Below are 17604 nucleotides of genomic sequence, written 5' to 3' on the forward strand. Positions count from 1 at the left end.
GAGAGCCGCACTCCATTCTTTACCCTGTTAAAGTCAGGGTCAGCAAACTGTGGATCACAGACCAAATTCAGCCCATTGCCTGACCAGTAGCTAAGAATGATTTTTTAAAAAAAATGTATTTTTAAAACAGTGAAAATAAAGAAGTTTTAGAAGTTGAATAAAACTTCTTGACACATGAAAATAATATAAAATTTAAATCTCAGTGTTCATCAATAAAGCTTTCTGAACACAACCGATGTCATTTATTTATAGAATATCTTTTGTTGCTTTTGCGCTACATCTGTTACAGAAAACCGGAGAAGAACCAAGCAACACTTAGAGAGATGGAGTTACACATCTATTACGTGCGGGACCAGAGGAAAATATCTCTCAAATTCTGGACCCCAACATGGAGGAACTTTCCCTATTTATATGTTTCTACCTTCATTTTCTCCCAAATATGGGGTGTTTCCGGACTCCTTTGCAAGCTCTTAAAGGAGCCCCTATGTGCTGGGGCCTTGAGACCTCAACCAAAGGCCTGGCCTGGTGCCAGCACTGATAATTTCATCCGGGGAAGGTTTAATGGCCTCTCTGAAGTGGGAGTAGTCTTTTCCTTATTATTTAAGCAAGCAAACATTTACAGAAGTCAAATAGCAGAATTAAAATTTCAAACAGCAGTTTTTATATAAGATAGATGCTTCACAATAGAGGAGTTGAGCAAGTGCAACAAAGATCATTTCACCCACAAAGCATGAAATATTTACTATCTGACCCTTTACAGAAAAAACATTCCCTTACCCATGGTTTAAGTGGTGCAGCTATGGCTTCACACTTGCATGCCCTCTATAGGAAGGAAAACTGCACTACATACAACCTACTATGCTTCATGGGTAAGTTACTGATCATTTATCTTCCTTGAGCCTGTGGCTGATGAGCCTCACCCCACCTCTCATCAAGTTGTTTATCAGAAACACCTATAGCATGCTCACTGAAATTGTATAAGTACTGTTTTCTCCATGTTTCCATCTCTTCTGACATTTTGATTCCAGTTTTAACAGGAATAGCCATTTTAGAAGCTGAAATATCTCTATAGATCAGGGGAGCCTAAGTGAGTGTGGTTCAAATGTTTAACCTCCTAGAGAGCTATAGTTGCCTCATGAGTAATAGTCATATTCATGCCATAAATTTTTTAAAGTAACAAGATTCTAAAAATAATAAAAGTAGCAAGATATTTGCCACTAGGCTAATGATTAGGAGGCAATCCGTATGTCTATTCCTGGTCCCAAGACCCATAAAAAATAGAGCAGCAAACAGGTTCCCAAAAGTCAATGAAATTGGTTATTTGTAATGTCCCGTAATCTGACACGTGACATTCGCTCTTAATCACGTCATTTTTATGCCAAGCACACTGCGCGTCCTCTAGGCCAGTTTTTGGTACCAGTGTCACAACTGGCTCCAAAGTGTGACTAAATATCCTGTGTCATAAATGAGAGCGTAAGCTACATGCGGTTTGTAAATTACCTTACCAACTCCTAGGAACCACCAGGAAGGACTTGAGGGGAGAATAGGAAGACCCCTGGGCTCTCTAAAGAGCTTACCCCCACGGGCCCAGAGAAGTTTCTGTGTACTTTCTGATTCATTCTATGAAAACAATGGGTTTGGTAAAATAAAAGTTTGAAATCAATGGTCATAAAATGTCATGTAAGCTGACATTACTGGGGCGATAGTCACAATAATTAACAGTCAGTATGGCATAGGTTCTGACCAGTAAGAATGGGAACTGGGCCTGGTGTTTGTCAGATGCCACCTTTTAGTGGTTGGATGAAGGAAACCTGGGTATTCTTGGAATGGGGGAGTCAGATAACCAGGGCAGCAGGTTAACACACATAAAGTTCAAACAACTACGTATCAACCAGCATGGAAATATTTCAGTTCTTATCACCTGTGTTATTTCAGTTCTCATAACCTGTATCTTGAAGGTTGCACAGTAAGTCTGCAACAGAGTTACAAGTTTAACTTAGAACTTGATTTCCTAGGGAGAAATATATAACTTTTAATATTCACTGGTACTTATATTACCATTTTTTCACAATGATATTGATGTCAAAAATAAATTATTTTACTGAACACCCAGCTTCATCAAGACCTTTCCATGCCAAAGAAGAAGTAAATATTCCATAACAGTCTGAAACGCAACAATGCTACCTACCCTTATATTTATTTCTTTTCATGGATTCTGAAGCAAGAGGTGCTAAAGATACCTAGTTATTTACATATATTCAAAAACATGTATTAATAGAAATAGAATGTTCTTTTAGACTAATATTCTTGTGTTTCCACTTCAGAGTGTCTGTATTTCAAGAGGTTGTCTTCTTTTTTTTTAATATGTGTCTTTATTGTCAAAAGTATTTCAGCTGTCCCTCTTATTTTCCCATTGACCCCCTCCACCACAATCCTGTTCTTTCCCCAGGCCTTCACCCCACTATTGTGCCTATGGGTTATGCACATATGTAAGTCCTCCAACTACCTTTACACAGGCTCACTCTCAACAGTTTAAATAGCTCCTAGTTCCCTTATGAGCAGTGCTTATGATGCTCTTTTCTTCCTCCTCCCCTCCTTCCCTCTGAGAATCCGTCTGTCGCATGCTTCCATGTCCCTGGGTCTGCTTTGTTTTGTTAGACTAATATTCTTTTTAAATATACTTCCACGAATTTTGGAAGCACAACAGATCGTTACTAAGATAATGATTAGGTTGCAAGAAACCGATTCTCAGACAATGCTTTTTAAGGAAAGCACGGATCTGTTTATCATTTCCTAGTTTGTCAGTGAGCATGGAAAACAACTTCTGACATGCATGATTAGTTACAACTAATTAATTCTTTTACTCTCCCTCTGGAATGATGAAGTCATGTGCTTATTTAACCTGGTACCCCACTTGTAAATTTGCTCCTGTTGACAGTTCTGCCATCTGTTTGCACGGGATGAAGGCCTGGTGCCCCTCTAATTGGCCATAAATTAGGTACTAGCCCCAGGCTTTTGACAGGATCCTTCAGTTCCAGTTTGATTTTTTTTTATTAAGCTGTAAATCCAATACTTGGTGGGAAGCCCACTCTCTCCTAAGAGTACAGAAACACATTTCTTGAGTCCTAGATTCAAGCTGTCTTCTCTATATTTATGTTTACACTAGATCTCACTCAAGGTGTTCTCTCTATCTAGAATCTAGATCCATAAGACAAACTTATGCTGATCACAGAGAAAACCTTTAGATCAATAAATGTCTGTGCCTTTCTTTAAGAAGAGGAGGATAAAGACATTTATTGAGTGCTTACTACACAAGTTGTGATGTCTATGGAACTATATGCATATTAAATTGATCTTCAAAACAATTTTATAATTTAGGTAATATCATCTTACTTTTTCAGATGGGGAAACTGAGACTTAGAGTTTAAGTAATTTGCCCCTATTGTCATAAAATGTTGCAGCCAGATTTCAAATATTGGGCTTTATTTGCCAAAGCCCGGGCATTTTCCACTGTGCATGCTCCATAGATGATTAGGTTTGAGAAAAGAGAAAATTATGATGAGGCAAAAGTATGTGTGTGATGCTACTTGGTACTCCTGCATCTCTCAGGCCCTCAGTTAAAATGAAGGAGCTCGACTAGATGATCCACAAAATCTCCTTCAATTTGATTCCTTGTGATTAGGTTAATCTGTGATTTACCATTTACCAGGAAACCTATCAAGTTATTAAACTTCTATGGCTATACTTTCCACTTTTTCAAAATACCTTATAATCATCACTTGGATTGAAAGACTTCTCACCACACATTCAGTCCCTGGTCTCTCCCTCTATTCTATGCATAATTCACAGATTAGTCTACCAAACAGTGTTAGAGTGGCATTATTTTGCGCATAAAATTGTCAGAGTTACTCTCATCCCTATACTCAGTGTTTGTTTTTTTTTTAAGATATATTTTATTGATTTTTTTACAAAGAGGAAGAGAGAGAGTTAGAAACATCGATGAAAGAGAGTCATCGATCAGCTGCCTGTTGCACACCCCCTACTGGGAATGTGCCTGCAACCAAAGTACATGCCCTTGACCGGAATCAAACCCGGGACCCTTGAGTCCGCAGGCCAATGCTCTATCCACTGAGCCAAACCGGTTTCGGCCCAATACTCAGTGTTCTTGATGAACCAGACCCAGTACATCTATGAATTTATTTGTCATAATATATCCTTCAACTACCTTTACACAGCCTCACTCTTGACAATTTAGATAGCTCATAGTTCCCTTGTGAGCATTGCTTCTGCTGTTCACTTTATTTATCGATATATCACCTTGCCTATATTTCCAGATCCACCTAATGATACCATTGCTTTCACGAAGACTTCTCTGATTATCTTCAGAAGCAGTCACCCTCTTTTCCAGACGCCCATAAATATGTATTCGGACACTTTTGTATTCTGCTTTGCATGATGATTATTTGTGCATATTAGAAGCTAACTGCTAAACTAGGACCTGTACTACTCATTTGATTCCTTCCATGGTCCCTCACAATGCCTTGTGTATAGTAGATCCATAGTAAAAAGTTGGCTGAATGAAAGAATGAATGAATGGGTAATTGTTGTTTCTGGGAACCCGACAAAGCATATCTACTTCAGATATATCTATGGATACAACTATCATTTGGCACCTGTGCCACTGCTCTGGTTCTAGAGATCCAACTCAGAGGGGCTTCCTAACATGAAATTTGTGAATCAGGTGGGATCTCTCATTACTCAGACCCCTCCAAACTCAACCTCAACTCCAGCATTCTGAACTGATCACATCCGCCCCCTCAGTTTCCTTTCACCCTGACACTCACAGCCTAGTCCAGCTCCACTAAAGTCTGGCACTTGGCTTTTCTGATAACTTATCAATACACACTGCAATGAGGAAACACTTAGCGGGTTCTTCCAGATAGCACACATGCATTTTAACCACGCTCTTGGAGAGTCAGCAATCTGACATCTGTAGTTTAACCTATAAATCATTCAGATCATGAGAACAGCAAGCCAGAATGGAGGAAAGGAACAGGGCTAGGTAGCATGCGACAAACTTTCAAGGTTCCTACATATATGTTTGTAGCTAGAAGATGCTTTCTTCAAAACTGTCTTCCTAAAATGCTTCTATTATAGGAGTCAGGGAATGGAAGAAAAGATGAAATAACTAAAATATGCTTAAGGAATAGTCCATTTCCTGATAATAATAATATAACAATTGACTATGATTAATCTATTATTATTATTATAATTATTATAATTCTAAAAATTTACACAAATATCTGGTATCGCTTGAGTGCCTCCTGACTAAAACACATGAGGACATGTGACTTTCCTTGTGTGTTTCCATTAATCCTCACAATATGGCTATCATGTTGCCTTATCCCCAGTTTATAAATGAGCTGAGGCGAAGCTCATAGTGCTTAAGTACCTTGGTGAAGACCACAGAGATAGAATGGCAGAGTTAGCTACTTTCAAGAATAATAGGAAATGACAATCAAGTATAAAAGTCATTTTAAAATGAAAATACATGAAACAAATATTAATAGCTCCATAAAATGATGTCTAATTCCAGAAACTCATGCATGCCACTGATATGAGTGTGCAATATGCATAACAAAGAATGTACTTACTCTCTGTCGATCACAAGGCAGGTCACGGCTTCTGCAGCAATTACGTTTGCTGTTCTCACATCCTCCCTGTATAAAAAAAAGAGAGAGATATTGAAGTAAAAATAACTTTTACTATCAAACAAAAGTGTTCCTTGTGATTCATTCAGGAAGCCTAGTAAATTATGTATACTCTTATCAATTATCCACTTGCAGGTTTAAGCTTTGTCTTTCAAATTTCTTTGTTCTGAGGAACCACCTTGTTCTTGTCATGCAGCACACAAATTTCACAGTTATAATTCAGCAGTTATCATCTTCAAATGTAAAGTTTCACTCACGGAACTGAAACGATTTTATATTATTATTCCCTATGCTTTCTGAGGAATTACTAAATTAATTGGTCCATGGTAGAGACAGTAATAAACATAGGCAGATGAAATTTTTTATAGAGCCTGAAGGTATATTTCTGGAGATTGAGAATCTAACTCATAGTGTGTATGAATTTATCATTCTAACCTTGAGAACAATTGATCTGTATCAATTATTTCCTTACTGTAGAGACCTTGCTTTTATGTGGCTCAACCTTTGGCAACTTCTAGTACATGGTTACTCATCTGTGCCAGAGCTTATTGTTCATTAAGAGTATTTGACAAATCTTTATCACAGTGACAGAAATTTGTATATACCCTCTCTTTAGAAGCTTGTAATTTGTCACTGTAGGGGTATCTGTCAACCTCTCAAACCTTTAAAAAACCTTCCCTGATATCTCTGTCTGATCCAGTGGTCAAAGGTGAATTTGGTAAATTAGCATTCACATGTCATTTTGAGCTACTAAAAATTTAATGGTACCACTGCATGAAAACATAAGTTATACTTGAAAACGTACTCTCTTTCCTAGAAAGGTAACATTTCTAAGTTAATATAATTAATGATGAATATGAATTTGAAATGCATTACGGAGATATGTACATAGGAAATAATATAGTATTAACACATCCCAAAAAGCATAATTAAAACATCATATGTTTCTACAGGATAGAGATGTAAGTCTTAAAAATAAAGATATTTTCAGTGGATATTCATTTTTTTTTAATACACCAACTTATCACATATATTTCTGAACTCTGTATTTTCCCCACTGATCTTTTTTTCTTTCATTGTTAATGCATCATGCTATTAAAATCATTGTTGCTTTACAATAACTATTTTGCATTTAGAATGTGATACAGCAAGTTCCCCCTTACTAAAATTCTTTTTCAGAAATATCTTGATGATATTCTTAAACATTCACATTTTATATAGACTTCAAAATAAATTCCCTCTCCTAAAGAAACCCACTCTCGGACTCTGCTAGAGTTGTATTACATTTATACATTGATTTCAGAAAAAAAACGGATTCTGATTCTAATAATTCCCATACAAGAATATATGGCATGACCCTCCACTTTTTCAGATCTAGTTTTCTGTCTTTAAATAATATTTCTTAATCTTTTTCCCTTAGAGCTGACATTTCAAAAACAGTATATTTAGGTGTTTCATATTGTTAGTTTCTCATGAGTGGCATCCTTTCCCATTTGTTTCTCACTGGTCATTAAACAAGAATGGTACTGATTATTGTCATTTTTAACCCACCTACCATACTAAGTTCCCTTGTGATTCTAAAATTTTCATTATCATCTCCACAACTCCCAGCATCCTCTTCCCAGTGCCTCCCTCACATTCTCCCCTTTCCATCTCTGAACACCTCATCTCCTTTAATGTGCCTTCCCTAAGCCTAGGAATCTTGTCTCCAACTCCTTGCCCTGCTTATCCTTTAGATCTTGGCCGATGTGCCCCTTCCTCAGGAGGACCACATGAATTAATGAGAACATGTTCAATGTGTTTTCATTCTCATGGCCCTGCGTACCTCTTTGTCCAACCACCTATTACTGCAATTATACATTTGTCGGTTTAATGACACTATGTTCCTCCTACTAAAGCACATGAGCGCAGGTTCCATGGCTACTTTTGCTCTCCATTTTACCCTAAAAGGCTGGCACACAGCAGGTGCTTAGGAAGTGTGTAGTACAGGATGGCACAGGCACCCCAGCCCCAGCCCCACTCGACAGGCTCTGGAATCCCACTGCAGTGGTTTTACAAGACATGCTGCAAGTTGTGTGAAAGGCTCAGCTTTCTCACCTGTAAAAAAAGGGGGGATGGTAAGAACGCCTCCTCACTGTGTCATATTAAATGAGATAATCGAAGATTTGTTTATCATAATGCCTGGCACATAGAGAGGAATGTGTTCTGTTGTTTATTATCCCTAGCTCTTGTCAACAGTGCTGTCATGTCTGTCCTTATAGAGCGATGTGTTTTATGAAACATTTCTAGCCAAGAATGAAGTGTGGATTTTCTTTTTGCTCCGTTGAAGTAGACAAGATATTTTCAATTCTATTATCACTTTCTGAATGGGAATTTGAAGTGGACATAAGTAGAAAATGTCAGTAATGCCCATCAGGTCTTCTATAAATCGTGTGAATGGCTTATTTCTAAGGAGTTTGCTCAATTCTGTATAAACTATTACAAATTGCTGTCACTGTTAAACACACCCACACAAATAACCACATCATAGCTTTATAGAGAACATCATATTAAATCTCACTTTCCCGAAAACATATTTCTATCTTGGTAATTTAGAAACTGCTCACAGTCTTTCAAAGTATGAAATATATGAGATAATGCTTCCCTTTTTAATATGTTCTGTGCATATAGATTTTAAAAAATGATTTCATTATAAATATTTCAATATTTTAAAATTTCATCATATTCTCTGGCATAAAAATTGAATATATTTAAAACAATGAATTTAGTTTTCTTGCAACAATAAGTACATAGATATTTTTAAGTGTAGATGGGGCAAAATCAAAGATCAGAAGAGTGACACAGTCAACAGAAATTGAAAGTATTTTATTTTAAGAAAATCTGTAAGTGATAGCCTACAATCGGGCTTAGTACCCTGTAAAGTGACATATATCAAAACAGAAGAGATGTATAATGTAGGAAAACAACAAATTAAACAAGAGATTATAATATTTACCAATTAATGAATATTTACTATATATATATATATATATATGAAATCTCATACAAACTTCATTTAATGCATCTAACAGAGATGGATATTTTATTCCAGATTTACAAAGAAGTATAAAGGTTAGGTAACATACCCAAAGTCAGACATAGCTAATGAGTTGTAGCCTTGGAATTTGAAAAAAGATCTGGCTGGCTCCAAAGTCCATGTTCTTTCCAAAACAGTCCACTGTTGATACACTGCTGTCCAATTTACTTGCACAACAGTTCTGACTTAATTTTAATGCAAAATAACTTCTGAGTAGTAAGTAGTCATAATGTCTCTGTCCGTTCATCATTGTAAAAATATATGTTGTTGTTAATGAAAACATCATTAGTATGTTTATGAGTGCCCAATTACAAATCTAATTCAGTAAAGCATTTCTTTTTTCAAATATCTTTATTGATTAAGGTATCACATATTTGTTCTCATTCCCCATTCAGTAAAGCACTTTGATTCCAAAACTATTAGAATTTATCTCCATAACTATGTCCTAGCCCTGTTATATTGCTTTATAATAATGCTACATAAAAATTACAAATTATTCAAGGCCAAGTTCATGCAATGCCTAACTCATGTGGCCATTGCATTGTCATTGTCTATTAAGGTACTTAATGCCACTATGATAGTCTATGCAATTGTCTAAAATGTCATAACTGTGTACTCAGAGAGCTGCTTCTGTAAAATACCATTTAATGGTATTCTGTAAAATACCATTTAATGGTATTCTGTAAAATACCATTTAATGTCTTATATTAATCCCTTATTTTATGAGAGACAGTAGAAATTTATGAGAAAATATTACTCACATAAGCTGACAATACTGTAATTTACTGTGTATGCTTATTTCCTTTATAGATCAAAGGAGCATATCAAAAGCAAATATCATTTGGATTCAGATATAAAATATTACATACTCATATAAGGCAGAGATCCTAATAGCTCCTTGTTGTTATAAAACTTATATTTGTTCACACATAGCTGTTCTGGTTTCTCACAGAACTTCTGTGTTAGTGAACCTAAGTTAGTTAACAGGATTTCATGTAATTAGATTTAGACATGGGAAAAGAGAAGAAAAAAGGGAGATGGTATTAATTTTAAAAACTGATGTTTCTTTCCTTTATAGTTTTTTTTAGTAGATTAAGGTATTTAATAATATCTAATAGATGAATATGAGATTTTTGAAAAAAAATGGCCATGAATTATATAACTAGAGTTATATGTACAATATACTTAATTAAAAACTTTCACCAAACACATATTGCCTTTGCACACTCAGCACAGTTCTTTATAGCAAATAAATATACACACATCTATATAACAGTCCAGGCTTAACATGTGCATCTTCTTTAAAAAATAAAGTTTCAGATCCATGCATTTCTCTACCAGTATTAGTTGATTTTAGCATGACAATTAATAAACACGTGTTACTGCAGAAGTAGCTACTTTTTGGGAAGATTAACAGATATTTTACAAAGTTGCTATTGATTAATGATTAATTAATATCAAAGCTATGCAGTTTAGTACTATTCTTTTAAGCATTTTAGGAAGTTAGAAATTGCTTTCAGTGAAATCATAGAGCATGAAAAATATCCAAAAATATTTTCAAATAACAAAAATATTTTCTGTGCACTGACTCTGATATTCTTTGAACTTCATCACTGGAATCTTCATCATCGCTGTATCCCAAAGAGGAATCACTGTCAGTGTCTGAATAATCCATATCAAGGCTTTAACATGTACTCTTGTTCTGAAGTGATCCTCTTGTGTCTTATGGCTGGTAGAGAACCGAAAGTTGATTTATATCCCAGGGGAACACAGAGTGCACGAGGCCAAAGTAGGATGTAGTTCAAGCAAAGGTTCCGTCTGAGTTACAGCTCTCCCTTCTGGACTCGAGAGTAACGTGACTGCCATCAACAAAGTCCTAGCATTCCCTTGGTGCCAGCCTTCTTGGAAACTGACACTACTCCAACTGCCTATGAGTTTACAGCCAACCATGAATCAGGGCCCTCCATTCTCAATCAAATGCAACAGCTCAATGTCCACAATTAAGTCTGGATCTCATAGGACAAAATAAATCCTTTTCAACTCAAAATCAAGGGCAATCTTATTACAACAAGTAGGATATTTTAAATTAATAGGATGTGAGAAGTATCAAAAGGCCACTTAAAGTGAAATTATAATTTGAATTAATCATGAACTAGATTTGTAGAGTTTATGGCAAAATTCAACTGTGCTATTTGAAATTTTATTCCCAGAGCAGGTAAGTATTTTTGAAGAATAAGTTGTATCAGGCCATTCACTGATCCACTTTCTATTTAGTCATGAAGTTATTTCAACATGACTTACACCTCCCATATTCTAATAGAACACACATATTAAGTGCAAAATGAATTAAGACATGCAAATAATACATGTCTTATAATTAAGCATGGCACTTAGTAAGCAACTGATAAATGATAGTGTATAATCATCATCACTGTTGTTATCATCATCATAATCACTTTAGGGTCCTCTAATATCCAGGAAGCATGCTACTCTCTTGAATACTTTCACTATAAAACCTTCTTCCCTAAGTCTCTATGATAATATCAGTCTCCCAATTGTTTTCCAACTCTACTTTTTCAATTTATTTTCTTAAGTCCTCTTCCCTAGTTCACTGAAAACTAGGTGTTTTTCCAAAAAAAAATTTCTGCCTTCTTTTTTATTGCTCTGATTTCTCTTATTAAGGAAATCTCACCATAATCCCATGGCACCAGCTATTAGAATTATATTAATGACTTTCAAGTCTTAATTTCTTAACATTTACCTCTCTCCTACTGGACATCCCTGTCTGGAAGTTCCGTTTCAACCTTTAACTCAAACATATCTAATTTTCTCTTAGCCTCTAAACCACTCTTTTTTTTTTGGGTACCCTTATTCTGGTAAATGACATCATCATTCACCTGGTCCTTTGTCTTTTCTCTTCTATCCATCCTTCCTTTGTATATCCATAGCCATTGTTCTACTCTGGGCTGTCACCATCTGTACCCTGAAATGCTACTAAGGCCTTATAGCTGACCTCACTGCCTCCACTCTGTTCCTTTTACAATCCATATTTTACTTGCACATTTTCAAATGTAAATCTAGTCATGCCAACTCTTCATGAGAGCTTTCAAAAGGAACATTCAAGAAAGAAAAGTTCCTACACTTCCATTTAGAGTTTGAGGCTGTCCACTACCTTTCTAGGCTCTTTGTGAAATTTTACAGACTAGTCTCTACTACACTTGTGACAAAAAACTATTTCTTTAAAGTACACCAGCTGTTATCTCCATTCCTGGGGACATGCAGATGGCTCCACCAAGGACCTTGTATTCTAGTTCAAATGTTCAGATTTGCAAACTTTCTTTTTTCTAATACATTTTTTCTTTTAAATTTTTTATGCTTGTTCTTTTTTTCTTATTATTCTGTTGTCTACAATAGCATTTTGAAAAGACAAAAATTCTCATAAAAATGTTTACATATAATTACAGAAAAAATACTTTAAAAATATTAAGAGAAAGAGAGAAATAGAACAATGCTGTGACACCATACACCAAGAGATAACTAAGATTAATATCTTGGTGACTCTCCTTCACTTTATTATTCTTAAGTAATCACATGTATATTGAATACAATAATAAGAAGTCAATAATCATTTTACAACATGTTTACTGAAGGCTATTATATTCTGAATCCCTGAACCCTGAAGTCTAGTGGAGACAGATGTTAAATTAGTATGCAAACGTATAACTAAAAATACTGATCTAAAATCATGTAATCAGAGATATATTAGGGAGCATTTCACTTGGCAATTCAGAGGCCAGACAATTTTTTTGAGCACATTAAAAATGAAGCCCCAAAAGATGAGTTAGTTGGGTTAGCAAGATGGCTCTGAAAAGTTATTTTTAGAAAACAAGTATAGCATATGCAGTTGCCCTGAGGACTGAGAAAAAAAAATCAGGAACCAGGACATTCCACAAAGAAAGGCAGGACCACATCATTCAGTGCCTGTAGGCTATACAAATATACATGTGTATATACTCTGTGTGTGTGTGTGTGTGTGTGTGTGTGTGTGTGTGAACCAAATAAAATGTCCTTTTTTATTTCAGGTTAAAAATGGCAATTTATTGGCAATTTCTTTTGTTACAACCTAATACATGGAATTAGTAAAAGTGAAAGGGGAGAAAAAAGCAACTGCAACACAATGCCTATTGTTATTTCTCTTCTGATGTGCTCCTTTGGGACTCTAGCTTAATAGCGATTTAAGAGTTTTACATACTGCTTCCATATTTCATATTTTAATGCATTTCTTCTTCTGACTGTTGATGTTACTGAAGGATTTGCTCATTAAAGATCATTATCTCTATATTCCATTATAACTAAAGTAAGAAATAAGCACTGACAAAAATCAGAATCCTAGTTTTGTTTTTGTTACTAGCATACAAATGGTATTTACTCTGTTCTCCAGCTTCACATATTAAACTCTCTGGCAAAGTCTTACAAGTTTAAATAATGTCTCCCCAGAGTGTGTTTTATGAAGAGAAGGAAGAGCTTGTTTTTCAAATTTATTCTGTTATTTTATTAGTTACTTGGAAATAGAGATTTAAATATTATAATGTCGTTGGTTCTTAGGCATCCTTTTAGTCTTTTTCCAAGTGATCTTGTGATATTTTAAGAGAAAAAAATTAAACAATTAAACCTGGTATACAACATAATGCATATTCAGTTTGTTTATTTAAATCAAACATTCACTTTCCTCTTAATTCTATGTTTCCCCTTCTCGAATCCATACTTCATAAAATAATCTGCACTAAGAAAAATCAGTGGTTTGTTTTACTTTTCAGAGTCTTCATGGAATTCTGTAATGCAATTGGCCAGAAAAGTTTGAATTTTAAGAGAAGATATTAATAGATAAATTATTTTACAGTTGTTCCATGGGTCATGAGGCCTTCAAAGTATAATATAATGCATTCATCTTTTCCTTTTTATTTGTTTCTTCTGCTCTTCACAGAGCTAAACAGTAAGCCTTCAATTTGAAAGCACATTGGAATGATGGCTGGTGATGCACTAGTGAATCTCAATGATGCATGATGAAATCAATGTTAAGTTGTGTGGTCACGTATTTCAAAGGTTACCTAAAGTGCCTTCAAGCCAGGAGGGTGTTCTTTCTTGTAAAGATTCCTAGGCCACATGTCAGGAGAGTGGCTTCTATTTCTTGTTCTCTTGCCAACATTGCATGAGATCTTGAGTGAATGGCCCAGTCTCTGTTTCATTTTTCACATGTGACATGAAGATTGACATCACTATTCTATTCTCCTCTCTAATAGTTAGAATTTTACCAACATGAACACTTTTTAAAAGTTTTAATTATTAAGGCTTTCAATGCTCCTGAGACAATCTTATATTGAATCCAATCATTTTTTTAAATAGAAAAGGATATAATAAGCCTAGAATTGTAATATGTAAGTGGCATATCATGGCATAGATTTTCATATTCATATTTTTATCTCTGACCAATAAAATAAATTTTCCAATGGAAATCAGAAATCTTTATTTGAAATAATATATTCTTATAAGCAGATGTCCAGAACAATGTAAAAAAGTTTATAAAAGCATAATTTGATCATTAAAATTTAACACTGAGCCAAAGCTGGTTTGGCTCAGTGGTAGAGCATCGGCCTGCGGACTGAAAGGTCCCAGGTTCAATTCCAGTCAAGGGCATGTACATTGGTTGCGGGCACATCCCAGTAGGAGGTGTGCAAGAGGCAGCTGGTCGATGTTTCTCTCTCATCGACGTTTGTAGCTCTCTATCTCTCTCTCTCTTCCTCTCTGTAAAAAATCAATAAAATATATATTAAAAAAAATTTAACACTGAGTTTTTTTAATTTGGCTTATTTAGGGAAGAGAAATATCCAGAATTTTACATTGAGTTAAACTGTAAAAGATCTCTTATTTTTGTTACTTGCTTATCAAATACTTCCTATTTTGCATTAATTGAATAAACAAAATGTTTTGGTGATTTCAGAATTCACTTCAACTAATATGCTACAACTTCATCCAAACTGAAGATAAATTTGAATTAAAGGTAAACAGAAAAAAAATTAATTGGTAATGAAAGTAAGTCATGGCTATGGGTATAAATGCGAATAAAAATTGCTACAGCCAAGTCATTGCAAACAGTATAAACTCTTACAGTTGATGTCAGAAAAAGTAAATGGAGTATTGTACTTAACATATCAATCAAAATTTACCAAGAATTTTGGTGTATTAGACATGCACTAACTGCTCAGCCACCGCAATTTAAAATATACATAGTATAATGATTTTAAAATATTATACAATTTTTGTACTAAATATTTGAAAGCTAATTTATTTAATATGTAAAGAATTTCTTCAAGTCAATAAAAATAAAATAACAACACCTCACAAAAAATCAGCAAAAACAATAAACAGACAATTCATAGACAAGAAAGAAATGAAAATATATCTCATCTCACAATGAGAGAAGTGAAAATATTACCTAGTATAGCCTTTGTATATAATTCATCTCTGCCTAACAATTCAGCATTATTTAATAAAAATGTCTTTCAACTATTTACCCTGCATGCATGCTCACACTGTTGGAATATAAGGACATAAAAAAGAATATTACTACAGTATATACAAACTTGAAAATATGTAATAACCTAGTTGAAAAAATGTAAATACCCATCTCTATGGGATTAAAATAATTGCAAGGTAATTGTTAAAATTATATTAAAATAATGAAAGAAAACTTATGTGTATATGATCTCCAGGATAACTTCAGTGAACAGATCATGGTGCATAACCATGAGTGCATGCTTTCACTTATGTAAAATACAAACAAACAAATAAGCATATCTCAAAATGCATGGATTACTTTGGGATGAATTAGAAAAATAACTATACTCAGGGAAGAGGATGTGTAATTAAAAGTCCAAGGAGACTTTTGAATTTTATATTACTTAATATATATTTGAATTACCTGTTATAAAATATTTTAAAGTACATATATGAAATAATAAAAATTGACTCTTACAAGCAATTTGTTGGTGGAGGCTGGTGAGGTCTTTGACTCTCCTAGAAGGTCTCCTCTATGTTGATTGCATTGTTAGTCACTGTCCGTGCCAGGGCTACCTTCAACCCTCACTGCAGAGCAATCCCCAGCTAGCAGGGCTAGAGCTAACTTACGCTGGCCTATTCTGAATACTCTGAAGAGACACCCACTTAGCAGGTGGAACAAATAAAAACATTTGGCACAGTATTGGCCAGTGTCACTTACAGCAGTGACTTTTGCCCCATTTTTACTGCCAGCAATCATGAGAACTAGATGACAAACTAAGGAAGGTCTTTTTTCAGATGGGGCATCTGCTTCTTAACACTCTTTAGGGTGGCACTTTAGATGTCTTAAGATGTTAAGCTACCAATTGCATGTGTATCTACACAAACATTTCATGTAGATATCCACATGTATCTAATAATTAATATTTTATATTTAACATTTCTTTGAAAATATATTTTAGCATTTCTGCTAGTCATTGAAAAATAAAATTTTCTTCAAAATTTTTCATATTTTAATCACATGAGGTACATTAACCATACATATTAGGCCATCGTAAATCTTTGTATTGAGAATGTAGAGCATAGTAAGTAGAAGAACAGATTTAAAAGTTACTTCATTCAGGTTCAAATACCAGATGTGATCTTGAGTAAGATTTTGCTTGTCAATTTCTTGAGGAAGAAGTTGGAAAAATAATATTAATAGGGACTAATTTCATAAAGAATAACTAACTAAATATATTAAAAAAACACACCTAGATCAGTGCCTAACTACTGAAATCTCTCAGCAAACATTAGACAATAATACCATAATTTCATTATTATTATTATGCAATGTCTAACCCCAATAGATTCTATTCATTCTTATTTACCTACTGATTAGACTTTCATACTTTTTCTATTAATCTAGAAAGACCACCAAGAGTTAATAGTCATTTCTTTATAAAAAGCTCATCTGTTGTTAATGTAAAAACATGCTTCAAATGCAATCAAAGATTTCAAATCATACTGACAAAATTTTCTACTGTGGTTTGTTCTTTAATCTAAAATCCACAAAAATTGATTAAAATGTTTTTATGTTATAATTCAGAAAGAATGACATTCATTCATTCATTTATTCATTCAGATATACAATAAAGAGGAGTTGTCAGATTTATCAAATAATAATACAGGGCACCTATTTTAATTTGAATTTCAGATAAACAATAAAGACTTTTTAAATTTAAGTGTGCCTTCATGTAATAATATACTTATAGTAAAACATAACTATTCATTATTTATTTGAAATTCAAACTCAATCAATGCCTTGTATTTTATCTGGCAACCCTAAGTAAAGTTTCTGAATATTGACTCTGAGGCAGGTGATTATCATAGGTGCTGGCTATTAAAAAGGGGTAAAGAACAAAATACTTGCCCTCCAAGACATTACAATCTAGCAGGTAAGACAGATAATTGACAGTTAACCTATATAATAAAAGCCTGTTATACAAATCAACTGAACAGCGGAATGACACATGGAACAACCAGTTGCTATGACATGCACTAACCACCGTAGAGGGAGGTGACGGGTGGCAGCAGCGGGGGCAGGGCTGGTTGGTGAGTGGGTGACACTACTGGGCAGGAGGCAACTGGCAGCAGCGGGGCAATTGGAGGGTGGGGCCTCTTGGGCGGGGCTAGTGAGCAGGCGGTGTCAGGACTGCCAAGAGAGATGCCAGTGGGGGCCCCCTGATTGCCTTGCCGGTCACCCCACAGATTGGCCCTGAT

General features: G+C 34.8%; 1 protein-coding gene across 3 annotated transcripts in view; it reads right to left on the reverse strand.

Moving 5' to 3' along the window:
- Positions 1-17604, reverse strand: part of PRKG1 (protein kinase cGMP-dependent 1) — a 1018841-nt gene that overhangs the window by 122474 nt on the left and 878763 nt on the right. For 2 of the 3 annotated variants that reach the window (XM_036438437.2, XM_036438436.2), the window contains exon 8: positions 5655-5720. In XM_036438437.2, coding sequence (XP_036294330.1) covers positions 5655-5720 — 66 coding nt within the window. Of the gene's footprint in view, positions 1-5654; positions 5721-10376; positions 10558-17604 lie in introns of those variants that run through there. The other variant, XM_036438438.2, reaches the window with a different exon arrangement.

The sequence above is a fragment of the Pipistrellus kuhlii genome, unplaced genomic scaffold (assembly GCF_014108245.1).
Source record: "Pipistrellus kuhlii isolate mPipKuh1 unplaced genomic scaffold, mPipKuh1.p scaffold_m20_p_15, whole genome shotgun sequence".
NCBI lineage: Eukaryota > Metazoa > Chordata > Mammalia > Chiroptera > Vespertilionidae > Pipistrellus > Pipistrellus kuhlii.